The 26,414-nt window shown below is 40.3% G+C and overlaps 1 protein-coding gene across 1 annotated transcript in view; it reads left to right on the top strand.

The window, feature by feature from the left end:
• Nucleotides 1–21,255, top strand: part of LOC107708778 (E3 ubiquitin-protein ligase HUWE1-like) — a 50,638-nt gene extending 29,383 nt beyond the window's left edge. Inside the window, exons 43-81 of the mRNA XM_016513084.1 lie at nucleotides 20–86; nucleotides 225–448; nucleotides 625–836; nucleotides 955–1,137; nucleotides 1,340–1,512; nucleotides 1,610–1,740; nucleotides 1,837–1,912; nucleotides 1,998–2,096; nucleotides 2,363–2,490; nucleotides 2,593–2,752; nucleotides 2,896–3,124; nucleotides 3,395–3,573; nucleotides 3,648–3,737; nucleotides 3,846–4,006; nucleotides 4,866–4,911; nucleotides 5,666–6,022; nucleotides 6,362–6,745; nucleotides 7,032–7,242; nucleotides 7,850–7,974; nucleotides 8,061–8,284; nucleotides 8,369–8,763; nucleotides 9,047–9,716; nucleotides 10,440–11,124; nucleotides 11,470–11,564; nucleotides 11,679–11,835; nucleotides 12,037–12,169; nucleotides 13,365–13,570; nucleotides 13,725–13,981; nucleotides 15,396–15,498; nucleotides 15,776–15,925; nucleotides 16,008–16,112; nucleotides 16,396–16,513; nucleotides 17,727–17,867; nucleotides 17,993–18,280; nucleotides 18,366–18,471; nucleotides 18,556–18,673; nucleotides 18,765–18,946; nucleotides 19,833–20,023; nucleotides 20,204–21,255. Of these exons, the coding sequence (XP_016368570.1) occupies nucleotides 20–86; nucleotides 225–448; nucleotides 625–836; nucleotides 955–1,137; nucleotides 1,340–1,512; nucleotides 1,610–1,740; nucleotides 1,837–1,912; nucleotides 1,998–2,096; nucleotides 2,363–2,490; nucleotides 2,593–2,752; nucleotides 2,896–3,124; nucleotides 3,395–3,573; nucleotides 3,648–3,737; nucleotides 3,846–4,006; nucleotides 4,866–4,911; nucleotides 5,666–6,022; nucleotides 6,362–6,745; nucleotides 7,032–7,242; nucleotides 7,850–7,974; nucleotides 8,061–8,284; nucleotides 8,369–8,763; nucleotides 9,047–9,716; nucleotides 10,440–11,124; nucleotides 11,470–11,564; nucleotides 11,679–11,835; nucleotides 12,037–12,169; nucleotides 13,365–13,570; nucleotides 13,725–13,981; nucleotides 15,396–15,498; nucleotides 15,776–15,925; nucleotides 16,008–16,112; nucleotides 16,396–16,513; nucleotides 17,727–17,867; nucleotides 17,993–18,280; nucleotides 18,366–18,471; nucleotides 18,556–18,673; nucleotides 18,765–18,946; nucleotides 19,833–20,023; nucleotides 20,204–20,306 (7,662 nt within the window). The 3' untranslated portion in view covers nucleotides 20,307–21,255. The remainder of the gene's footprint in view (nucleotides 1–19; nucleotides 87–224; nucleotides 449–624; nucleotides 837–954; nucleotides 1,138–1,339; nucleotides 1,513–1,609; nucleotides 1,741–1,836; nucleotides 1,913–1,997; nucleotides 2,097–2,362; nucleotides 2,491–2,592; nucleotides 2,753–2,895; nucleotides 3,125–3,394; nucleotides 3,574–3,647; nucleotides 3,738–3,845; nucleotides 4,007–4,865; nucleotides 4,912–5,665; nucleotides 6,023–6,361; nucleotides 6,746–7,031; nucleotides 7,243–7,849; nucleotides 7,975–8,060; nucleotides 8,285–8,368; nucleotides 8,764–9,046; nucleotides 9,717–10,439; nucleotides 11,125–11,469; nucleotides 11,565–11,678; nucleotides 11,836–12,036; nucleotides 12,170–13,364; nucleotides 13,571–13,724; nucleotides 13,982–15,395; nucleotides 15,499–15,775; nucleotides 15,926–16,007; nucleotides 16,113–16,395; nucleotides 16,514–17,726; nucleotides 17,868–17,992; nucleotides 18,281–18,365; nucleotides 18,472–18,555; nucleotides 18,674–18,764; nucleotides 18,947–19,832; nucleotides 20,024–20,203) is intronic.
• The last annotated feature ends 5,159 nt before the right edge of the window (nucleotides 21,256–26,414 follow it).

Genomic DNA, 26,414 nt, shown 5'->3' with positions numbered 1-26,414 from the left:
GTTAATTATGCTCTATCAGACTCAGGTGTTTGCTGCAGATGGTGCTGTTGCAGAATCCTCCCAATCTGGAACTCCACAGGGAGAAGGTGTGAACTGCTATACATACACACAAACTTTAAAGCTTAAAACCGTTTCTTTATACAATGACCATGTTTTTCTCACTTTCACTGGTTTCTTGACTTGCCCTTGTAATTTTTTCCTGTCATTGCTCTTTCTCTGTCTAGCCTCTACGCCTGAGGAAATGCGTGAAGAGAAAAAGGAACAGGAGGGAGAGAAGGGAGCTTCCTCGGAGGAGAGCCGAGCTGCCAAAGCTAAGGCCAGCAAACCCCTGATGCCTACTTCTACCATCCTGAGGCTGCTTGCAGAGCTGGTGCGCTCCTATGTTGGCATCGCCACTCTCATCACCTCTTACAACTACGCAGCTGGCCAGTCAGAGCTCATTAAGGAGGTGAGTCACATCAGTAGTTGTACAACCAGTGTTTCGGGTCAAAGGTTTCATTTTTCACGTCACTGTTTTTAGAGAACTGAGCCTGTTTATGCAATATTGAGTTACATATATTTTTTCTTTCATCTTAGCAAACATCATTCATCATGTGTAATAATTTTGACCATATATATGTACAGGATTGCAGTGTGCTGGCATTTGTTTTGGATCACTTGCTCCCACACACCCAGAACTCAGAGGACAAGGACACCCCTGCCCTTGCACGACTTTTCCTGGCCAGCCTCGCTGCAGCTGGCACAGGCACTGATGCCCAGGCGTCCCTGGTCAACGAGGTCAAGGCTGCTTTGAGTCGAGCTTTGGGCATGGCAGAAGGCACAGAGAAACATGCCCGGTGAGTCCAGCTGCCTAGTCACTATACTAAAATTTACTTTTAAACAATTAAGACACTGAGAATGTACTTAATTGGATATGTACAACTTGACTAAACTTTGACTTTTCTCTCTTTGCAGCTTGCAAGCAGTGATGTGTATCATCAGCACCATTATGGAGTCGTGTCCCTCCACCTCGAGCTTCTACAGCACAGCCACAGCCAAGACCCAGCACAACGGCATGAACAATATCATCCGACTCTTCCTAAAGAAAGGCCTTGTTAATGACCTTGCACGTGTGCCTCATAGCCTTGATCTATCCAGGTATCACAATAATAATAATAATTATGAACATTTGATATATCAGAAGTATGTAAATTTTAAGGCAAATATTTGTTTTTTGTTTAATTATGTTTTTTTTATTTTTTCTTTGTCCTAACCTTGGTGATTTTGCCTAATTGATTTTTAGGCAAAAGGTAATTTTTTGATTTTGTTTTATCTCATTGCTGTGCTTGGTTTCTTGCAGTCCTAATATGGCAAACACAGTAAATGCTGCTCTGAAGCCTTTGGAGACATTGTCGCGAATTGTGAATCAGCCTAGCAGTCTGTTTGGGGGTAAAGGGGGATCCAGCAAGAACAAGACCGAGCATGACACTGTTGGCACAGTCAGGGACAGCAACAGCAACACCCAAGATCAAGGTAATGCTCATATCATTGATCACTTTAACTCTCAGCAGAGTATGGATGCAGTGCCCTTGCTGAGTGTTGTGTGTTTTATATCTAATTTTGTGTACAGGGGAGGCAGAACCAGCAGAGAATCGTGACCGTGGTCAAGCCACAGATGCCGACCTGATGGATGGAGAAACCGAGGGTGACACCGTGGTCATTGCTGGACAGCCTGAGGTGCTAAGCACTCAGGCCATGCAGGTTAGAAGCACAGCAGTTTGTGGAACTGTTCTCTGTTGTTGAATATGAAAACCCTCCTCCAGCTGAACAATGTTTGTTATTCATGTATTCTTGTAGGTGGAGAATGAGTTGGTGGATTTGATTGATGAACTTTTAGAAAGAGATGCAGGAACTGTTAATAGCACCATCATTGGTAAGTGATTTATTTGGTTTCTGGCCAAATATGGAAGCGATACAGAGTTGGATTTGTGTTTTTGATTCGGTTTTATGTTAATTAGTGGGTCGCTCTGGAGAGGATGAGTCTCAAGAGGACGTGCTGATGGATGAAGCTCCTTCCAATATGAGTCAGGCCTCCACTCTCCAAGCCAACAGAGAGGGTAGGACGTGGATCTCTTACATATTCACTCTTGGAACTTATGATGACAGTGACCCATAAATGCTATAGCCTGCTCTGACCCATAAATGCTATAGCCTGCTCATTGGGCCTTATAGAAAAGGGGCCCACCCTCTGAATTTCATTGACTCCATCTGAAACTTATGTTATGTTTCACATTTATATTATGATTCACACTGGGAATTTATACTTTATACTATCTTTATACTCCTCAAATCTGTAGCCATTTTGTTCTCTTTACTGATTTAGACTCTATGAACATCCTTGAGCCAGAAGATGAGGAGCACACACAGGAGGAAGACTCCAGCGGCAGCAACGAGGATGAGGATAGTCAAGATGAGGAGGAAGAGGAGGAGGAAGAAGAGGAGGAGGATCAGGTAATAGTTGTTTAAAAAGCAAAGTCAGAAACCACCCTAGAGAAGAGTGATCCTCTTGTTTTTGTTTTTTTACATTTTTCTCATTTTGTTATGTGTTCTCAGGATGATGAGGAGGGAGATGAGGATGATGATGATGAAGGTTCAGAAATGGAACTGGATGAAGATTTTCCTGATATCAATGCTGCTCCACACATTCGTTTTGAGAGATTTGACCGAGACGATGACCTCATCATTGAGTTTGATAACATGTTCTCCACATCTGGTAAGAAATTAGTAGTTTAATAAACATCTTTCAGCTACTTTACATTTATTCCCTTTTTAGTCAAAGTAGTCAGCCATAAGATTTTTTTTTTTTTTTTTACCAAATGTGTCACGTCTATTCTATCTGTCTTTTGTGCACTTTAGCTGACATCCCTCCCTCACCAGGAAATATCCCCAGCTCCCACCCTCTGATGGTGCGTCACGCTGACCATGGCTCACTGACTCTGGGGGGATCAGGCACCAGCAGCAGATTGGCTCAGGGCATGGGACGCAGCCAACGCTCTCTCCGCCAGCTCACGGCCAACACAGGTCACACGGTCCATGTACATTACCCTGGTAACCGGCAGCCCAACCCTCCTCTCATCTTGCAGAGGTGAGTCCTTTAATGAACTTTTTTGCCTTTGTTTTATTTAAGATATGAAATGACATGATTTACAGTGGTGCAGAAATGTGCACATTTTATTATTTTATTAAATGTGCACAAGTTAATTGTTCTTTTTTACCCCTTTAAAAATAACTGCTTTCATTGCTTTTCTTGGTTTCCTGTAGTTCCAACATGGCAAACATCATAAATGAGACTCGTTTGCAATTCTGTTTGTTGCCACTGCAGCTTCAAATTCCTTTTTTTGTGTGTGCGTGTCAGATTATTGGGCCCCAGTGCTGCAGCTGATATCTTGCAGCTGTCAAGCTCTCTGCCTCTGCAGTCTCGTGGTCGTGCACGTTTACTGGTGGGCAATGAGGATGTGCACATTATTGCCCGTTCGGATGATGAGCTACTGGATGACTTCTTCCATGAGCAGAGTAGCACTGGAGGACAAGCTGGTGAGTCTCCCACAGACAAGCTGCTTTAAAATTAACGATTGCAGATGCACCTGCTAAACCCTTGTGTTGTACAGGCACCCTTTCAAGCATCCCGACCGCCTTAACCAGATGGACGGATGAGTGTAAAGTCCTGGATGCCGAGAGCATGCATGACTGTGTGGCAGGTGAGACAATCTCAAAATGAATATATTACCATCTGTTGTTTATGCACTGCAGGAAGAACTGCTAAACGAGTTTTTCTCTAATGTCAAGTCTTGTGCTTGGTCTCTCAGTGGTGAAGGTCCCCATACTGCAGCACCTGGAGAGCTTGCGTGATGAGGAGCTGGAGGAGCGCAGGGAGAAGAGAAGGAGACAGTTGGCAGAGGAAGAAGAGACGGCCAAACAGAATGAGAGTTCTGCAGCTGGAGAGGAGTCCCGGGAACAGAGCCTACAGGTAAAAGAGAATGGAATGTGAATGAATAAAGTTAGAAAATACGTTTGAAGCTTTAAATTGTAGTGTAGTCAACAGGCTGTATTGCAGACAGGTGCTTCTATTATAGACACTTAGTTGATTTATAATGGTAGCAATTGAGTTTTGATGTTTTGGTCATGTTTACAATTGCCAAGCAGTGTTGCTTGCCACATTATAAAGAATTTAGCTGATGTGCGGTCACACTTTCGAACGTGCCTCATCCATTCATACGCTACCGTACAGAAATGTTTTTGAAGAAAAATCCCTTACACTCACCAAGGCTGCCTTTATTTGATCAAAAATACAGTAAAACCGTAATTGTAAAATATTTTTATAATTTTCAATTTGAATACATTTCCAAATTTATTCCTTTGACTCCCACAGGACTTTTCAGAATTTTCAGCAGCCGTTACTCTAGTCTTTAATGTTACATGATCCTCCAGAAATCATTTTAGAATGCTCAAAGATTTTTTGATTATTTTCAGTGTTGAATAAAGTTGCAAAATATTTTTGTGAAAACTGAGATGCATTTTAAGGATTCCTTCAAAAACATTTATTTAAAATAAATCTTTTGTAACAATGTGCTGTTTAGTTCTCTTTTTTATTTAATGTAATGCAGCTGTTAATATGCTAATGCAATTCTTTATATTTAATTTATGAATTCTTTTGATTTGCTGTATAATGTGAAAAATATTAAATTTACCTTGATTTATAAGATTGAATTCAATCAGTACTGATTTATGGCAGTACCATGGGTATCAGCCAGGACAAAGGTCACATCCCTAATTCAGTGTGAATTTTACAGTAAGGGTGGATGAATTGTTGCTTTTATTTCCCACAGGGCTCTGGGCTTGGAACAGTCAATGGAGCTGGAGAGAATGCTGCGGGTAAGAACGTTGCATGTTTGTATTTTTACAGAATTGAAAGTTAATAGCTAGTGTTTTTAGTGCATGTTTTTGTTAATTGCCATTTCATTGAGCACAAAAAATGCAAATCAAACAGTGTTTTGTTTCTAAACTGTAAAAATGTAATCACATATTTCATTGTGAAGAACCAGGATTCTGGATGAGCTCTTCTGCGGGCTGTGGGATGAGGTAGTAGTTTGTATAGTTTTAGGATCACACCAGATCTGGGAGATAACTATACAGTCTACTGTCTTTCCCACGGTAACCGCTTCTACAGCTGGATGATCTTCCTGGCCATCTCCAACAGTGTGGTAACGCTGCTAGGCAACAATCAATTGCTCAATCAATCGTTTCTAGGCAACTGTTCAATTATTTATAGGTTTACGTTTCTACATGAATTGTATTCACCACATTACTGTCAGTATGAACAAATCTACATTATTTTTTTTGCTTTTGGCTGTCAAATGTTTGAATGTTGTTATCGTCTTTAGTTGGATGAGGCTACAGTGGCTGTGTTGTGGTGAGGTAGTAAGTTGTGTTGTTGTTGGGGATCAGTATAGTGTGGCCCTCGAAGGAGATAACTATACAATTTACTGCCTTCCTCACTGCAGACCCTCAGTCACATGCCCTGCCTTTTCATTACCTTCTACAACTGAACTACAGTGTCATTTATCATGTTTATCTTAACTTAACATATCCACAATACTCATTTCTTCTCATTCTGTTATCTGGTCAGAAGGAGAACAGGCCCAGAGTGGAGTGTCGTCCTGCCTGGACCCTCCTCGCACCTCTGAGGGTTTCCTCACTGCGCCCCCATCAGGAGAAGTCACCCCAACCACCCCTGCCCCGCACGAGCAAGCCCTCGTGTCTCTGGAAACAGCCATCAGTCAGCAGGTGCACCAGCCAATCACGGAGCTGCTGCTGGCTGAGTCCAATCCTGACTCTCACGGAGCCTTGGCAGGAGCGGGGCTTCCCCAGCTCTCAGCACCTGATAGGCCGAATTGTGAGGCAGAAGCATCTCAGATGGAGATGTCACCTGCACCCACTATTGGTGAGAGAGGAGGAGGAGGAGCATTGGATGCAGTCAGGGAAGGTAGATTAACTTTGAATCCTGTAAAATTAGATTTTACGCACTGTGGTTCAGTGGAGTGACATTCACATTCACATCACAGTGAATTCTTCTCAATATTCGACTTAAAAAAGCCACGGCTAAATGATCTGTGAAGAGGCTGAGACTTTATCAAAATTGTTATATAATCCCACTGGATTCTACATGCAACTACTGGATGTCCTTTCCCAGATAACTATACAATTTACTGCCTTCCTCACTGCAGACCCTCAGTCACATGCCCTGCCTTTTCATTACCTTCTACAACTGAACTACAGTGTCATTTATCATGTTTATCTTAACTTAACATATCCACAATACTCATTTCTTCTCATTCTGTTATCTGGTCAGAAGGAGAACAGGCCCAGAGTGGAGTGTCGTCCTGCCTGGACCCTCCTCGCACCTCTGAGGGTTTCCTCACTGCGCCCCCATCAGGAGAAGTCACCCCAACCACCCCTGCCCCGCACGAGCAAGCCCTCGTGTCTCTGGAAACAGCCATCAGTCAGCAGGTGCACCAGCCAATCACGGAGCTGCTGCTGGCTGAGTCCAATCCTGACTCTCACGGAGCCTTGGCAGGAGCGGGGCTTCCCCAGCTCTCAGCACCTGATAGGCCGAATTGTGAGGCAGAAGCATCTCAGATGGAGATGTCACCTGCACCCACTATTGGTGAGAGAGGAGGAGGAGGAGCATTGGATGCAGTCAGGGAAGGTAGATTAACTTTGAATCCTGTAAAATTAGATTTTAGGTGGTTCAGTGGAGTGACATTCACATTCACATCACAGTGAATTCTTCTCAATATTCGACTTAAAAATGCCACGGCTAAATGATCTGTGAAGAGGCTGAGCCTTTATCAAAATTGTTATATAATCCCACTGCATTCTACATGCAACTACTGGATGTACTTTCCCCCGCCTTTTGCATTGCGTATGTTGAATTGTCTACCAATTGCGAACATGAGTTGAGTTTTTTTTTTCCCCTGCTGTCTCTGTCTCAGCTTCTCTCAGTCCAGATATAGCTGAAAGTTCAGAGCCTGTACCAGTGGGTGTGTCTCAGCTTGAGGGTTCACCCATGGATACAAGCAGTCCCGCCTCAGGAACGCAGGAAGAGCCAGCTGCCAGCTCCGCTCCACTCAATCACATGTCTCAGGAACTGTCAGGAAGTGGTGACAGTGGCCTCACAGACAGGCAAACAGATGCAGAAACAGGGTGAGTATTTGGACCACAGTACTTCATAGATAAATAGATCAGTAGGGATAGGCTATTATTGCATTCTTGTGTTTTTGTTTTATAATAAGTGTCTTTATTATCTTCATTACTACTACTACAACTATTATGTATTATAAATGAATAAAATAATAATAACAATTATAATGGTATTGATAAAATATTACTAAATTTTTTACAATTAATAATAATAATAATAATTGTACTAAAACATTACTGTTAATCTAGAAAATAGTGGCTGTTATACTGCTGATATATTATTTAGAAATGTTTGCACAAAATTGGTTAAAATTCACAAAAAATATTTGAGAACAATACACATCTGTTAGCAAGATAGTAGGATTTAGAGCTAACAAAATGCCTGAAGGTCTGTTTAGTCATTTATTGGCCAATGATGATGGTCTCAAATGGTTAAATATTGCTTAAATTATCTACCTGTCACTTGTTAGAAGCTTTCTTCCATTTGCATTTGAAAGTAAATTTGCTCTTTAATTTTAGTAAACAAGGGACCACACATCTAACAATAAGAATAATATACTTGGTTTTATATGACTATTGAATTCTTACCATATGATGATCTTTATTTCAGCTCAACTTCTGTTTCATCTCCTGGTGAAACCATGCCTCGGAGTGACAGTGCAGATAGCCAATCACAGGCAATCCAGGAGGAGCCCCTCCCATCCACCAGCAATGAAGAGGATGACCCTCTGGCTGGTTGGTGTTTCAGTTTAGATTGATGATGGATATAGCCATGAGCCATTTCTCAACTTTGTATCACATTTTTTGTCACTTCCTTGCAGGCATCAGTCTGCCAGAAGGCGTGGACCCATCTTTCTTGGCAGCGCTGCCTGAAGACATCCGTCGGGAGGTGCTGCAGAACCAGTTGGGAATCAGACCTCCTTCGAGGCCTCCTGTCGCCTCCACGTTGGCAACGTCAGCTAGCACTGTGCTGGCAGGAGGACCAGGGGTTACTGAGGTCAGCCCAGAATTCCTAGCTGCTCTCCCACCTGCAATTCAGGAAGAGGTATGAGTAACAATTTGCAGAGACATTTTAAATAACATGTCTGAACAGGAAAAGGTCTTGATGAATATTTTCTTATGCTATCAGGTCTTGGCCCAGCAACGGGCAGAGCAGCAGCGTCGAGAGCTATCCCAGCAACCTCTACAGGGCGATCAACCTCTGGACCCTGTCACGTTCATCCAGACCCTGCCCTCTGAGTTGCGGCGATCCGTTCTGGAGGACATGGAGGATAGCGTGTTGGCGGTCATGCCCCCAGATATTGCAGCAGAAGCTGCAGCACTGCGGAGGGAACAGGAGGCCAGGCAGAGACAGCTGATGCATGAGAGGTTGTTCGGTCACAGTTCTTCCTCAGCCCTGTCTGCGATCCTACGCTCACCTGCCTTCACAAGCCGCCTCGGTGGCAACCGTGGGGTACAATACACTCGATTGGCTGTGCAAAGAGGAGGGACATTTCAAATGGGAGGGAGTGCCAATCACAGCCGGTGAGTGTGACGATAAAAAGCGCTTGACGCTTGAAAAATACCAATAATAAAAATCTCCATGCTTTACCAGCTGCTTTTTGACCTTACATTAAATAAAACTGATTTTTTTACACTTTAATGCCCTGCAGGGACTTTTTTGATTCACACACATGCTACTAAATGCAATTTACAGTTTGCACACTTATTTTAGTTGCAAATGTTAGTGAAACACTTGCGCTGTATTTGTTTATGAACAAGTACATTTAATATCTCTAATTCATCTTTTGTTTGCTTTTGAATGTAGGCCCTCTAGCTCTAACGTTGATTCTCTTCTGCGTCTGCGGGGGCGTCTCTTGTTGGACCATGAGGCCTTGTCCTGCCTTCTAGTGCTGCTTTTTGTGGACGAGCCCAAGCTCAATACCAGCCGCCTCCACCGAGTGCTGCGTAACTTGTGCTACCACTCTCAGACACGTGGCTGGGTCATCCGCAGCCTCTTGTCTATCCTTCAGCGTAGCAGCGAGAGTGAGCTCTGCCTGGAGACTGCACGCCTGGAGGAGTCCCGTGGCAAGCGCTCACTAGGCCAGGGCCCATCGAGTGGAGGAAAGGCTTCCTCTTCATCCCCGCAGGCTGCTGTATCCTCTTCGTCATCGTCCTCCTCGTCATCTTCCTCTCTGGAGCTGTTGAACAGAGTGGAGTCGCGTAGTTCCAGTCAGCTCTCCTGGCTGTCTGTTTCAATGGACGCAGCTTTGGGATGCAGGACCAACATCTTTCAGATCCAGCGGGCGTCGGGCAGAAAACACATGGAGAAGCATTCAGCAGGAGGGGGCATGAGCTCGGGAGGGCTCGGAGGTGGAGTTTCAGGAATGGGAGTAGCATGTGCAGGGGGAGGAGGTGGATCAACTGTTCACATCCACCCACAGGCTGCTCCAGTTGTATGTCGACATGTACTAGATACCCTCATCCAACTGGCCAAGGTACTGGAGCACCTATTGCCAAAGGGCACTCATCACTTGTTAGTGCATTAGGCATGTGTATCATCAAATTTATACAAATTTAAATTATATGGTAGAAAATATGGTTAACACTCGGTCATGCATGAAAAAAAAATACCGTCTTGTACCGTGAAACCGGTATAATTTTGAAAAATACCGTGATATAAATTTTTGGTCATACCGCCCAGCACTATATGGTATTGAATTAAAGGGATAGTTTACCCAAGAATGAAAATTCTGTCATTATTTACTCACCCTCATGTCATTCCAAACCCGTAATCTTCGGAACACAAATAAAGATATTTTTAAATCCAAGAGCTCTCTGACCCTCCCATAGACAGCAAGGGTCCTACCACGATCAAGGTCCAGAAACGTAGCAAGGGCATTGGTAAAACAGTTTTCTTTTGGTACAAAAAGTATTCTTGTAGCTTTGTAAAATTACGGTTGAACCCCCGATTACGGGGTTTGGAACAACATGAGGGTGAGTATTTGATGACAAAATTTCAATTTTTGGGTGAACTATCCCTTTAAGTAACAAACCATCTCAAAAACAAGTTTAAAAAAAAAATTTTCATGACAAAGGAGTTCAAACATTAAATGCAATAAAGTAATACACAAGATGTACTAATTATACAGATGAAAGTGCAAGGCAATAAAGAACATTTGTTTTTAAGTTTTTGTTTCTCTCATTCTTATTTCTTCTAGGTGTTTCCCAGTCACTTCACTCAGCAGCGCTGTAAAGATCCCCTGTCGTCGTCCTTATCAGAGTTGGACACTCGTCTTTGTGCCAGCTCAACACCGACTCCCAGTGGAAGCTGCCGGTCTGGTGGCACCAGCCAGAGCAACTCCTCAGCTACCCTGAGTAATCCCACTTCTACCCACAATTTCCTGAGCGCCTGCACAGTTACACCACAGTCCCTGGGCATTTCCACTGATTTCTGGGATCTCCTGGTCAAGCTGGACAACATGAATGTGAGCCGTAAAGGCAAGGCCTCCATGAAGACTGTGCCTCTAGGGGGTGCTGGTGAGACAGAGGGGGCTCTATTGAGCCTTGAGGCGTCTCCACTGGGCCAGCTGATGAACATGCTCTCCCACCCAGTAATCCGCCGTAGTTCCCTTCTTACTGAGAAACTGCTCCGTCTGCTCTCTTTGATCTCCATCGCTCTGCCTGACAACAAGGCCACGGAGGTTCCAGCCAGCCACCCAGTGCCTCAGGCCCCAACTGCCACACCCTCTGCACCTACCACTCAAACCACAGTGGGGTCAGGGACCATCTCAGCGGTGGCAGGTACGGGCACCACGCAGGGCTCAGTGGGCCCGACGCCCTCTCAACCAGCCACCATGGTATCTGTTGCTACAAGCAGCACCACCACCTCCGGCAGTATTGCTGGTGAGTCTCTCTTAGAGCATTTAAAAACTGTTTAAAACGTGGATTAATACCAGCTGATTTGTGTTGCTATAACAGTCTCCACTGAGATAAAATTCTAATTATAAAATGGATAGTTCTGGTTCTTGAATAAGATTGGCTGAGCCACAGTTGAAGCCGTTTTAAAATAGCCTAATATAAATTAGGGCTGCTTGATTTAAAAACATCACAATTATTTGTCAGTATTGTAATCATGATTATTTAACACTTTTAGGAGTGGGTGATATGTATAATGCTGGTAATTGACCAGACAATTGTGTTTGTGATTTTGGCAGTAAAATATTCAAATGTTATATCTCATTATTTTAGCAGGAAAACAGAAGCCAGCAGTGAGCAGCACAGACATTGAAACCAAACTGGCCTCTACTGGACTAACAGAGAAACAGCTGCAGCTCTCTGTGGAGGTATTTAATGATGGTGCACGCACATATGTCGCCTCATGTATGGTTCTCCTAACCCTGGGCTCTTTTGACCCAGCTCAGCAGGCGGGTTAGTTATCTCCTGTGGTTTGTGTCCAGGTGCTGACATCCCACTCGTGTTCTGAGGAAGGTCTGGAGGACGCGGCCAACATCCTGCTGCAGCTGTCCAGAGGGGACGCACTGACCCGAGACACTGTATTGAGACTTCTACTCAGCGGGGCACGTCAGCTCGGATACACTCTCTGCAAACAAATCGGTCAGTACTACATTATTACCCTGTTTTTGGTAGTATGGGCACTCATTATGGCAGGATTAAGTGCTGAATAGTGAATATGTGCTATATGTATATGGCAAGGCATATGCTAATGTGCTCGTGATTATCACCATCATGAAGGTTTGTGAATAACCTGAAATTATGAAATGTAATCTCTCTCTTTTGCTTCTGGTCTGTATTTAGGCACTTTACTGGCGGAGTTGAGGGAGTATAACCTGGAGCAGCAGAGAAGAGCACGTGCTGATGCTCAGTCTCCTGAAGCTTCTCATGAGGACCCATCCATCACCACACGCCTAAAGGGCAAGATGACCAGCAGGTGAGGACAAACTTTCAACCTATGTTACCGTTTGGGGTAGATTTTATTATAATTTTTTTTTTTTTATATATATATTTGGAAAGTATATTAAGATTATTATCTATTATTATAAATTTATAAAATATAAGACTTTATTTGATTAAAAATCAATAATACTCTGAATTAATATTATTTTTTTCAACTTTTTTTATTAATTTTGTTACAAAACCCCCATGAACACTACAGAATATCAAATTATATAACAATTCAGAGTATACTTTCCCACCCCTACATTTATCAAACAGAAAATAATAAGTTATAAAATAAAGTAATATGCAAATACAAAAATGAAAGAGAAATAAAGATAATGAAATAACATTCACCGATGTATTAAAAAAAATTTTTTTATAGTACATTGATTTCAAATTACATTCATCATTACGTAACATTCCACTTTATCTATCTATTTACAAATTGCCTAAAAGGGGACCACACCTTTTTAAAAACCTCTGCTTTACCTCTTATTGTATATGTTAATTTTTCAAGAGCAAGGTTGTCAGACAATTCTTTAATCCACTGTGAAAGAACAGGTCTTTGGATGTTTTTCCATACTAAAGCAATAACACGTTTAGCTTGTATTAAACTGAAATCTATGAGCTTCTTTTTGCTTGCATTTACTGACATACTTTCAGGATATATATGCAATAAACAAAGCTTTGATTCCAAAGGAATATTTTCTCCGGTAATTTCACAGACCACAACCAAGAACCTCCTTCCAGAACATTTGCAGCTCCCTACACAATATTATTATTATTACAATTTAAAATAACTTTTCTATTATTATAGTTGTGCTGCTTAATAGTTTTGTGAAAACTTTGATACATTTTTTAGGATTCCTTGATGAATAGAAAGTTCTGTTTCAAAATGTGTTGTAACATTATAAATGTCTTTACTGTCATTTTTGATCAATTTTTTTTGTCTTTGCTAAATAAGTCTTAATTTCTTTTTTAAAAAATGTAACGTGACCTTAAACTGTTGAACAATAGCCTCTAGATATAAACCGGTTCAAATCCTATTTGATGTGGTTAATGTTGATAAAAGGTTTTGCTAAATTAGTGAAAATTGACATTTGCTGCAGAATTTTTCAGAACGTTATCTCCCATCTCCTTAAAAGGGTTCTTTACAATAACAGTACTTGTTTTTAAATTAATTGCAGATTTGATGGGTCAGAGAGTGTGGTGATTGTGGCTGCTCAGAAGCGCACGTTAGGTGGTCGTGAGCTGCAGCTGCCCTGCATGAGCTCGCTCACGTCCAAGACCTCCACGCAGAAGTTTTTCCTGCGTGTGCTGCAGGTCATCATCCAGCTTAGAGAAGACACACGGCGGGCTAACAAGAAAGCTAAGCAGACAGGAGGAAGACTGAGTAAGTCACTCTTTTTTTAACACAGAGGCGTCCTCTAATCCTTTAAGAACATTTCCACGCTTCATTTTGAACCTTTCAATTGAGTCTCTTCTCCCATTGAGCGATATAGACAGCTTCACAGGTCTCTCTAGATTTATTCTCCATTTGTCTCCAGGTTCGACCAGTCTGGGCTCGGCCAGCAGTATCCAGGCTGCGGTCCGTCAGCTAGAGGCTGAAGCAGACGCCATCATTCAGATGGTGAGAGAGGGGCAGAGGGCACGCCGTCTACAGCAGGCCCCCCCACCCTCTTCAGCTGCATCCTCTTCCGCTGCTGCTGCATCCGCTGCTGTGGCTGTGGCTGTGGCTGGATCGTCTGCCCCCAGTACCTCTGCAACCAACAACCCCCCCGCTGGCACGGCCAGCTCAGCCACGGTTAGCATGGGCCGCACTGACAGCAGGCAGACTGCTACAGACTGTACTCACCCTCACACACACTCATGCTGTTCATAATATCCTGAGTATTTCTTAATGATGCTATCTGACTTATCACTTATTACTGACTTATTTATCTTAGTAAAGTTACAATCCATTTTTTGAGGGACATATTGCACCGTATTTCACATAAGGCAGGACGAAAGGCTAAAGATGTTTCTCAGTTATTCGACAATATTTGTTGTTTAGGTCTGTCTCTATTGTAGATGCGTATTTCAGTACCTCAGATTCATAATGTTTAATATAAGAAGTAAAATATGGTAAAAATGTATGATTTTTTTTTTACTGCATTTACATTTATGTATTTAGCAGACGATATCTGTAGTATACAATGCCGGTTTTATTAGAGAACTAAATCAGAAAGCAAGCTAGAGTAAAGAAATGCAAAAATGAAATTTTTTCCTAAATGAACAATAATTTATGTAGAGTATTGATATAGTAATAATTTAACAATTTAGTTTAACAATAAATTGGGTAAACTGCAATATTTACCTTTTTTTCAGTTCAGAAGAAAAGATTTGGAAATTCATGCAAAAATGATTAAGACTTTCCAGCTCTCATTTTTGTTTAAACCTGAGAGTGTATTATAATCTTTAATGTGTTCATACTCCGAGGTGAAATATCCTGTCAAAAAGGTCTTTAGGAAACCTTAAAAATTCCAATTAAACTGACTGAACTCATGATGCTTAGTTTTATATCACCAACAAAATCATTGCGAAATATCTAAATTATTTATTATACTGCCAAGCCCTGATTAAACATCAGATATCATGATACAAGTAAATATTTGCTTGCAGTTCAAAATTAACATTATGCGTCCTGTGAAAGATCACCTCAGCTCTATTTATCAAACACTTGGACACTATTTTAAAAGTTACTAAACTTACACTGAACTCACAATTGTTTTCCAGTGACAAACCAAGTAATGCTGTCATAAGACCTACCAGTGACTCTTTTCTAAACCCCAAATCTCTGTTCCACTTCTCTACTGCTCTGCATTGTGCTGCATTTAATGCACAAAGTCTGTATGGTGCAGTGTTTGAGATATCTGAATGTTGCATGCATCCAGCTTTGTGATTCTCTCTCGTCTCTGGCTTTGTCTCTTTGTGTGTGGTTTGATTTTTGGCTGGCTGTCAATGCTTTTTTGCTTAAGCTCCATCCCAACCCCCTTTTTCTCGACAATGTCTGAATGTTTTGATGCATGATACTGAGTCTCAAGCACTGCTTCTGGTTTCAGTCTGTGATTACCCCCATTTCATCTTTTTTCCTACATTATACACTCTGTTTGTCTCTTCTTCTCTGTCGGGGGGAATTGTATTGAATCTCACCCTGTTCCTTGGTTCCCCTGGTTCAGTCGGAGGTGCACTCGGTTGCCGAGCCCCTAGCAGCTCAAAGAGATGATTCGCCCATGGATGTGGACCAGCCCTCACCCCTAGAGCAGGACCAGGCAGCATTAGGTGAGGACCTGTGAAACAATAGATGTGACATGATGGCTTAGGAACATCAGGGGATGGAATTATAGCATAGAAATCACTGAACTTCATCATATGTGACTGCTTTAATTTATAGTAGCACTGCAAGGTATCTACCAGTTATGTGATCTTAAAGTAATTTGGGAAAATGGATGAAAATGTGCTTACCTGGTGCTGCGTTGATGTAACTCGAGAAAAATCGTGGTCTGAAATGACTGGTTTATATAGAATGCTTGTTAAAATATGGTTTGTGTGTGTGTAGGTGAAGAGAGCAGCAGTCAGCAGGAACAAGAGGAGCGTTTGCCTGACCTGCCACTGTTGAGTGAGCAGCTATTGCTGGATGAGCTATGGAATATGCTAGGGGAGTGTCTGAAAGAGCTCGAGGAGTCTCATGACCAACATGCAGTTTTAGGTATATTTGTTTATTTATTTTTGAAGAATTTAAGAAATAAAGGAATTATTTTGTGCTAACAATTCTCGTTGTACTGTTGTAGTGCTTCAACCTGCAGTGGAGGCCTTTTTCCTGGTGCACGCCACTGAGAGGGAAAGCAAACCTCCGGTTCGAGACACTCGAGAGAGCCAAGAACACATTAGCAACAGTCTAACAAAGCCCTAGAGCAGGGATCCTCAAATCTGGCCCACGAGATCCACTTTCCTGCAGAGTTTAGCTCTAACCCTAATCAAACACACCTGAGCATGCTAATCAATGCCTTCGGGATCATTAGAAAATCACAGGTAGGGGAGTTTGATCAGGGTTGGAGCTAAACTCTGCAGTGCATTGGCCCTCCAGGGCAAGATTTGAGGAACCCTGGTGTAGAGGAACACATGATGGATGCTGATGAAGGCTGTCCTCGATATGAACTCCCTCTCTGTCTTAAACAGAGACCCACCGCACAGTGCTGAATCAGATCCTGCGACAGTCCACCACTCATCTGGCAGATGGGCCGTTCGCTGTTTTGGTTGACTACATCCGCATCTTGGACTTTGATGTCAAGCGCAAGTAAGATACTGCCTTTTATCCACCAAATTCCAAAGGAAAAATTAGTATTTAAAACATTATTATAATGTCATACAGTCTTCACTGAGCGCTTACACAGAAGCACACGGGAGAGTTTGAAAGCCTCAGCAGATGCCTAATGTATCTGTACATAGATGGATCCGCTGACAGACACTTGATTTCAAACTCTCCCGTGTGCTTCTGTGTAAGCGCTCAGTGAAGAGTGTGACGCGATGATCATTCTAGCCAATCACAGTCATATCTGTTGGGCGCGTGAACACATTGGCCAATCAGCTCAAGAATCCACTCAAATGTTAGCATGGTTTTTAAAATTTCAGTACCGACTGGTACCGAAGTCAGTACTTTTGACACTATTGTATGACAAAACATTATATGAAGAAAAAAAATTAAGTGTTTTTTTTTCTCCTAAATACTGTAATCTTATTAATATAATGCAAACAACACATAATTGCGATTACATTTTGTATTACCTTGATTTTTGATGTAATACTAATTATAAATTAGTGTATTAAAGTATTGAATGTCTATCAAGAATCATTATGGAGAATGAGAATTACAACAACTCGGAAGTAAAACATCTGTAATGTAGTATTTTGAATTTGTGGGAAATGTGCTATGTCAATATATCTAAACAGACTTTTTGTTTATGCAAAATATACTTTATCATTTTTATTTATTTCACGATTTTGTGGGTGAAATAAAACCCAGTTGCATGTATTTGTGTATTTTTTTTATTTTTATTTTCTCCTAAATACTGTAATCTTATTAATATAATGCAAACAACACATAATTGCGATTACATTTTGTATTACCTTGATTTTTGATGTAATACTAATTATAAATTAGTGTATTAAAGTATTGAATGTCTATCAAGAATCATTATGGAGAATGAGAATTACAACAACTCGGAAGTAAAACATCTGTAATGTAGTATTTTGAATTTGTGGGAAATGTGCTATGTCAATATATCTAAACAGACTTTTTGTTTATGCAAAATATACTTTATCATTTTTATTTATTTCACGATTTTGTGGGTGAAATAAAACCCAGTTGCATGTATTTGTGTATTTTTTTTATTTTTATTTTTTATGTATTTTTGGGGGGGGGTGGTTCTCCTTATTTGGGTTTCTTCTTTCTCTCTTTTTTTTTTTTTCTCTCTGGGTTGAGTCTTTTATCTAATAAGTGAGTCTCTTAGGTATTTCCGTCAGGAGTTGGAGCGTTTGGATGAGGGCCTGAGGAAAGAGGATATGGCCGTCCATGTGAGGAGAGACCATGTCTTTGAAGATTCTTACAGAGAGCTGCACCGCAAGAGCCCAGAGGACATGAAGAACAGACTGTAAATCTCTCACGCTTTCTCACTCTGCCACTCTCTCACGCAAAAGTGCCTAGTATTTTACACATAGCTGCAAGCAGCAAGAGCAAGGCAGTTTAGTTTTATTCTTATGGTTTCTTTCTCTACAGGTATATAGTCTTTGAAGGAGAGGAGGGTCAGGATGCAGGTGGGCTGTTAAGGGAGTGGTACATGATCATCTCCAGAGAAATGTTCAACCCTATGTACGCCCTGTTCCGCACTTCTCCTGGTGACCGGGTCACCTACACCATCAACCCGTCCTCCCACTGCAACCCCAACCATCTCAGCTACTTCAAGTTTGTGGGACGTGTGGTGGCTAAAGCAGTCTATGACAACAGGCTATTAGAGTGTTACTTCACACGCAGCTTCTACAAGCACATCCTGGGCAAAAGCGTCAGGTACCAGCAAGAATCTGCCAGGTTTAGGTCTTATTTATCTCAACGATCTTTATGAAACAAGCTGAATTTTTTTTGTGGTTCATAGGTATACAGACATGGAAAGCGAAGACTATCCATTCTTCCAGGGTCTGGTCTACTTGTTGGAGAACGATGTGTCTACTCTGGGCTACGAGCTGACATTCAGCACAGAGGTATGTATTTTGATACCAAGCATACTACCTTATTTCTGTCATTTTTAGTTATGAAGAAACCGGCATGATAATCACCTCCTACAGGTCCAAGAGTTTGGCGTGTGTGAAGTGAGAGATCTGAAGGCCAATGGTGCCAACATCCTTGTCACAGAGGAGAATAAGAAAGAATATGTGCATCTGGTCTGCCAGATGAAGATGACAGGTGAGCATTACACTCCAATAAACATCACTGCTTGTGAGAAACGGGGGGGTTCAGGAGTGTATCAGGGAGCTGAAACATCTGTGTTTCTCAGGTGCAATCCGTAAGCAGCTGGCTGCCTTCTTAGAGGGCTTCTATGAGATCATCCCCAAGAGACTGATCTCCATTTTCACTGAGCAAGAGCTAGAGCTGCTCATCTCCGGCCTGCCCACCATCGACATTGACGACCTCAAGGCCAATACAGAATACCACAAATATCAGTCCAGTTCTATTCAGGTTTGTACAAAAGGACAACATGAAATTAATCTATTATTTATTTATTGTTTTATGACTGATGTCTTCAACTCTGCACATCATTCTGAAGTTTTCCTTGATCTTTGATCAAAATGTCATTCACTTCTGTCACACAGCCAAGGAAAGGATCATAACCAATAGAGTGCTGCAGGGATGACGTATTTTTGCAGGCCAGCCTGGAATTTAGCGTCACCCTGGTTCTCTCAATAGAATTTTTCCATTTGGCTTTTGGATTATTGAAGAAAATAAGCTCTGTGACCAACAAATATTTAGGATTCTTATACATTTTACTCATCAACAATCTTCACAAATGAACACCGCTTTCTGAATTTAAGCCTAAATTTTGCCAGAAGAGAAAAGCTAAAGTTAAACAAACTACACCACAGACTTCTGTTTCAGCCCCACTAAGATTCCGACAACTCTTTAAATCTCTATGTAAAATATTAGATGAGTTTTCCTGTTTGGTGTGATGTTTAATGTCCCCAATAAACTCTGTAGTCCCATTGTAGTCCCCAACTTGTTAGCAACCACCTTTTTCAAGACAAGTAAAAGTGGGATAATGTATTTTATGTTGTAGAATAAAACATTATATCTTGAGCTTGTGTTAACCACAGACCTTATTTCAGGTATTTCACCAAAAACCCATTGACTTTGAGGCAGTGGAACCAGAAGTGCAGAAATCCTGACTCATTTCTGGGTTTTAGGACTTAATCCTGCAGCACTCTATAATTTTTTAGCCAGCGAGTTATTTTCCTGCTATGTTTTGTACTTGTTTTTTTTTTTGGTCTTAATAGCCCATTGAAGCATTTACTTCTCCAGATGTATTCTCTACCTGGTTTCAATTTTCTGTCCTCCTCACTCTCCACAGATCCAGTGGTTCTGGCGTGCATTACGATCCTTTGACCAGGCTGACCGAGCTAAATTCCTGCAGTTTGTTACAGGCACATCTAAAGTGCCACTGCAGGGCTTTGCTGCACTGGAGGGAATGAATGGCATCCAGAAGTTCCAGATCCACAGAGATGACCGCTCCACTGACCGCCTGCCCTCTGCGCACACTTGGTAAATGAGCCCCGATGCCTCAAAACACACAATACAAATGTTTCCACATGATGCATTCAGAAATTCCATAATGCATTTAATAAAGCAGCTCTAAAATATACGTGCTACATTGCATGGCAATTGTGGTCTTATGCGCAACAAAAAATTCTTTGACACCTCTTATTCTCTCTCTCCTAACAGCTTTAACCAGTTGGACCTCCCAGCGTATGAGAGCTACGAGAAGTTAAGACACATGCTGCTGATGGCCATTCAGGAATGTTCTGAAGGCTTTGGACTGGCCTAAAGACTGTCCTAAACCCGTACACAGACACACACACACAGAGATATGTAGACTTACATGTTGTTAACTTATGACACACATGCATATTCACACTATCATACATACGGCCAAGACCTACTTCTAATCCACATAAAACAAACAGATGGACGGCTAAACGAGTGACAGAGATTTATTGACATTGCCTACTACACACAGAGCCTCTCATTGACACACAACGAACTGTATTTGGTATATGTGTGTGTCTCACTTCCCTATTAAAATTACAGAGCCTGAGAGGATCACAAAGGATATCTGCGGACTAATATAAAAGACATTTTCTCCATTTAGTTTGGTTTCTCTGTACAAAAGGTTTGGGAGTTTATTATGTTTAATCTTTTTTGTTCTTCTCTGGCTGTTAAAAAGGAGAGGACTGTTTTGTGTGTAAAGAGGATGGTTGTAACCCTCTGGCGTGGGGTGGGGGTGGGTCCTGTGATTGTCCTCTGTTGCTAATGTGTGACCTCACTAGCTTTGCAAATGGGAACTTTAATTTGGGGGAGGGGAAGTCATGGACAAGGGTGGGAGGGCGAGAACATGGAGTGAGGTTTTGGTGAAATTGCAGACGTGCAGGGATTTTCAGAACGGGGACATTTTTAGGCAACTTTTGTGGTATTTTTGGAGAGGAACACAGATTTGAGAAGTGAAGGACTGAGACGTGCTCAGACACATGCGGTTATTACCCAACTGCTGATGCAGCCTCTCAGCAGCTAATCAGAACGTAAATTGCTACATAAATAAATGCATAAAATGAGCCCACTGTGTCCTCTAGAGTTGTTTCAATGTATGCCTTACACATTTGCTCTAACAGGAGCAAATATCATTTATATGTTAAGAAATATACTGATGGAGGTCCATGGAAACTAACTTGACACATGCTGTGGGGTCCAAGTATTAAAAGCTCTATTCTTCATCCTGAGTTATGTATGAGGAATTCTGTCCAGTTATTGATCACCTGCATGAGTGTCACATTTATTGCTTTGGGTTTTTGTTTATCAGCATTTTAGGACAGGCTTTTTAGCCTTTGTTCTTGCCCTCTTCCACTCTTTTTGCATGGGAGCTGGTGTGAAGTGCAATGAGTGGCTCAGACCATCTGGAGCTTCCAGTAATGTCCCTGCTGGGCTTCCGTGCTGTTAGGATACAGTTCATCACACCTGCTTTCTCCTCCTCACCCCAGACTGCAGGAGTCCACTTGGCTAGATTGACAGCTCTCAACATAAAGTGCAAGATCAAAGGTTGGAGCCGTGATCATTTCCTGAATTTCAATGTTTCTTCTGTTTATTCCATTGAATTGGTATACCAAAAATGACCAGTCATTTAAAAATTGCTGGTAAATCTCTCATTGTGCTATATTGTCAACATATCTTAGATTAAATGTTTTGTCAACTTGTTTTCTTTCAATTAACACAGGTTTTGTATTTCTTTTTGGAACCAACTGATTGTAGGCCTCATTGATCTGAGCTCAGCACCTCAGAGCATGAGCTCAGATTAATCGGTTTCAAAAATAAATACAAAACTAGTTGAAAGCAAACAAGTTGACCAAAAATTTAATCCAATATTTGTTAACAATATAGCATAAATTATAGCATATAAAACCTGTTTTATATATATCGTATTTTTTGGGGGGGAAGTTGTTACACCCTGTGTGAGCAAAGTCAGCATGTTTTAGTCCAGTGTGATAACATTTCACTAGCATTTTCAGGCAAAAGAAAATCCTCTCCAGGTCAAAATGACCAGAATACAAGATGAAGGTTAAACCATCAGAATGTGCCTTTAGCTCACTGTTATGCAGACTATGAAAGTTTATTTTTTACCCCCAAATCTAGGTCTAATTACCAGCACTAACAGTGAAGGAAATTATGCATCTGCAAATAACCTATTTTTTCCATCATTAGTGTTTTCATTCAATTGTTTTAATTCTCATTAAAGGTGTATGCAATTTGACTTGCTATAAAAAGAGAATTTTCAAGGTCAGACTAAAACTGATTCTGTATACAGTTTACCTCAACATTGTATGTCCAGAAAAACTTCTCATAATATTTGACAAATCAGTTATGATTTTACATTTCAGACTGGCCAGCAGAGGGAGTGCAGTGATCCAATAGTCATTAAATTTACACAATAATACTTCTAAAAATCATTTCTAATAATTCCATAAATTTTTTCAGGTAAAAATTTATCAGTTATGGTGACCTGTATGAAAAATGTTACATTTTTGACAGTATGGACTATTAATCCAGTGGTTTAAATATAACCTAATACATGATTAGCATGATGTTTGATTAAACCTTTTTTTTTTTTTTTTTTGGCAAGTGTTTTTGTTTTGCCTGATCAATAAACAAATCAATAGTTATTAATAATGCAAGCAGTGTGGAGAAAGCATTTGTGCAGGTATCCTACACAAAGTTGCTCTTATGGTTTTCTCAATGTTTTTCAGTTGTCAGTTTATTATCAGATTCATATTTGGGAGAATGTCTAGTGCGAGGCATAAGGCCAGTTCATTAATGAAGTGTGTTTTTTGAGGGAAAGCCAGAGCACTTTTAGTGTAGTGCAGTGTGCATAAATCAGCTTACGTATTGACTATCCTAGAGAAATGATAAGGAAGGAAATAAATGGGCTGCTTCATTTTTCAGGCCGACTGAAAGGCAATTAACTTCATGCTCCTAAATGAGAATGTATATTTTAACCTTGAGTAGTGCTAGTGATAACTTCCTGAACAGACGTCCCATTTAATGCTATTATATTAAGCTGTGAAAAGCTTCACTGTATGATCCAGCAAGTCTTATTGTTTGCAGAGGATGTTACAATTAGTTTTAGGCCATTATGCATATGTAATGACATTATCAGTGACCGTGTTTATGGGAAACAATTAAGAGCTGCTAAGATTTAAATAAATGTACTGGTATTTTTCAGAGTATAATTTTAGATCTTTCAATTCTATGACAATGTGCGAAAAGTCGATGCGATTGAATTAACAGTTGCATTTTTAGTTGCATTTTTAGTGGCAACATCTTTCACATTTTCACCGGTTGTTCAATGAATCCCACTGCAGAACCCGAAATGTCACCTTTTAAATGTTTTCTCACCTTTGTTCTTCTGCTTCACTTGCTTCTCATCAGTCTGGAAATGGATTGGGAGTCTGCTCAAATCAGGCTGAGAAAACCTCTTTCCAGTAGCACAGACACCACTGCGGCTGGCATGACCTCATAGTCAAATTAACTTATGAACAGACTGCATTCTAGCAGTGGCCATTATAAATCATCAAGCGCTGACTTCCTCCTTCCTGTCTTCATCTCTGGTCTCTGTTTCCCTTTATCTTCATCTCTCTCACTCATTTTCAGCACAATAACCAGAGACCTCGGGAGAGAGAGATTAACGTCATAGCTTGTCCCACTTTAGATCCTGAGGAGAGAAGCTGGATGAAACAATTGTGCTGTTTTGTCTGTATTTGTGACCAAAAGACTGAATGAATAATGAAGAGTTGAGTGTGTTACACTGTGGGCTCTCTTGCAGATTTAAAACATCATGCAGATGGGATCGGTAACGGTTAACCTGATATTTCCAGCCAGAGAGGTTGCATTTAAATGCACGTTACAACATGGGACCACTCTTGGGGTCACTGGTTTAGCTTGGTTATTTTGCGGCTGCTAATAGATGAATTGAATTCATTAAGTGGATGTGAGGTCATTCTGATGGTCTGACCTAGTGTTAATCACTAGTAATTGAGTAATTGAAGGGTAATGATGGAGGCAGAGCTCAGAGGCTTCTCTCCAACTCATGAATTATTGACAGACCAAAAAGTCCAGATTATTTAAATGTAATATTACAATTAGTGCCACGTTTACCGTTGACTGCACGGTTAATTTTTTTTTATAAAAAATAAAACCAAGACTATTGGAGTAGATTTGACTAAATTGCATTACTTGCCGTTTCATAATTATCTGAAATTTACTTGCAATTTCTGAGTGAAAATAGTTTAAAAGTAATTCCTATACCATTTTTTTCTGTGTGCATGCAATTTTGATGCAGTTTTGCAAAATGCAGCAAATATGTAATTATGCAGTAAATGCATGTATACAAATATTATATATACATATTACATATACATGAATTACATGTACAAATATGTAATTATGTAAATATGTAATTACATATAATTATGTAATTATTAAAAAATTATTCTATGATGCAGATAGTGTGTGTGTGTGTATTTATACTGTATATATACATACTTTGGAATATAGACAAACTTAGAATTGGTAGAGTTTGTAAATTTCTGAATGAAGTCTCTTGTGCTCAATTAGGCTGTATTTATTTGATCAAAAATACAGTAAAAACAATTATTTATTATGTTATTGCAATTTAAAATGACTTCCAATTCGATAGATAGATAAGGATAATCTTGTACCATATTGATATAAAAATACGTATAAAAATAAGAAAATGTATTCAATTTGTTATGAAGTGCCTTAAACGTGTTGTCAAAGTTTCCCAAAGCCTTTATGAGTTTAATAAAAAGCTAATAATTAAATCATAAATATGTTAAATTATTTTTTTTTTTTAAATGAATCAAAATAAAACTGTTTTTAGGTTAAAGTATACAGTGAAATATATAGTACCGAATCAACAGCTATTGGAATATTTCTCTGTGCATATAATGAGCATATTCTGATTAATTCTCTGCTATTTAAGTGTGGTGAATTATGAAATATATAGGTCATAACTGTCGTTGCTACAAAAAAGAAAGTTTCTTGAATTGCTATTTTTAGCTTGTAGGGATGCAGGTTTGAATCTGATCTGTATAGCATTTTGATCCCAATCCCGCATCTTTGTGTCGTTCTTGACTTACCTATAAAAAAAAAAAAAGTAAAAAATATGAAAAATCATCAAATAGTAGGCAAGGGCATTGAAATAATCAAATAAGGCATCCCCTGTTTTCATTTCCAGTTCATTTTTCCACCACTTTTCCGCCATCTCTAGAGTGCCACTATTTTAGAAAAGAGCCCAGCTGTTTGATACAGAAATATCAATCCTACCTATCCTTTGATCATAACGCTGTAATTTGGTTTTTGGTGGTTGACAGTCTATTTGTAGCCTTTGCAAATCACACTTATTCAAAGCAGCTGTTTTGCATGAGCTTTTGTTATTGCATTTGATGCCATTAATGCAAACTGGCAACTCCCTGCGCAAGGTTTTCTAGATGAACCTTCAAGCTTCATTTGTCCTGCCTGATTCAGGATGTGCTCATGGACCTGTCACAAATTGAGATCCTTTAACAGAAGGCTGGGCATTAGTTTCCAGTTAAAGGGCAGCGACTGGTGTTTTTCAGCATGTGTGTGTGTCATGAGACACCTGCAGGAATGCCTCTTCCTGTAAGTGTGGCACTGAACACAAAGCCAGATAATGTCACGTAACAAAGAGATTCATTCTAACTCACTCACAAGCACTGATCTTTACTGTATATACAGACTCGTCTGTAGTGTGCTTTCATGCAGACTGAGCAGGGTGATTGTGTAGATGGAGAGATGAAAGCATCTGATTGCTTATTTTTACCTTACATTTTGCAAGGCGTCCCCTTTCCCCATGAATCAAATTGTGCGTGATTCATTAGTCATTCAACCGTGCGCTAGTTTGAGTAAAAGGCACCTTTAGTCACAATATATCAGCCTCAAGAGTGGCTGGACAGATTTTACTTTTATTTCCCAGAAGTGATTTCATTCACAAATAAAATGGTTCAAATAGTTTAGAGGGGCATAAATGAAAGGTTTCCTCTTGCACAGTTTATTTCACACCTTTACGCTCTTTTTGTGTATAATCTCCATATACACTGTAAAAATGGTTTAAATATTTTTTTTCTTATAATTATAATCAATATTTTAACTCTTTGAAATATTAAATGCTTTTTCACTTGAAGTGAAATTGTATATCATGATGATAAATGTATTTTTTATAGTTTTAAACTTGGCTTTAGTAAGGTTTATGATTCAAACATGAAAAAAATAAAAAAAAATAAAATGAGAAATATATGCATTATATACACGCTACTGTGCATATTAGAATAATTTCTTAAGTATCGTG

The sequence above is a fragment of the Sinocyclocheilus rhinocerous genome, unplaced genomic scaffold (assembly GCF_001515625.1).
Source record: "Sinocyclocheilus rhinocerous isolate Xijiao unplaced genomic scaffold, SAMN03320098_v1.1 scaffold1406, whole genome shotgun sequence".
In the NCBI taxonomy this organism is placed as follows: Eukaryota; Metazoa; Chordata; class Actinopteri; order Cypriniformes; family Cyprinidae; genus Sinocyclocheilus; species Sinocyclocheilus rhinocerous.
This window is presented reverse-complemented; position numbering and strand designations above follow the sequence as displayed.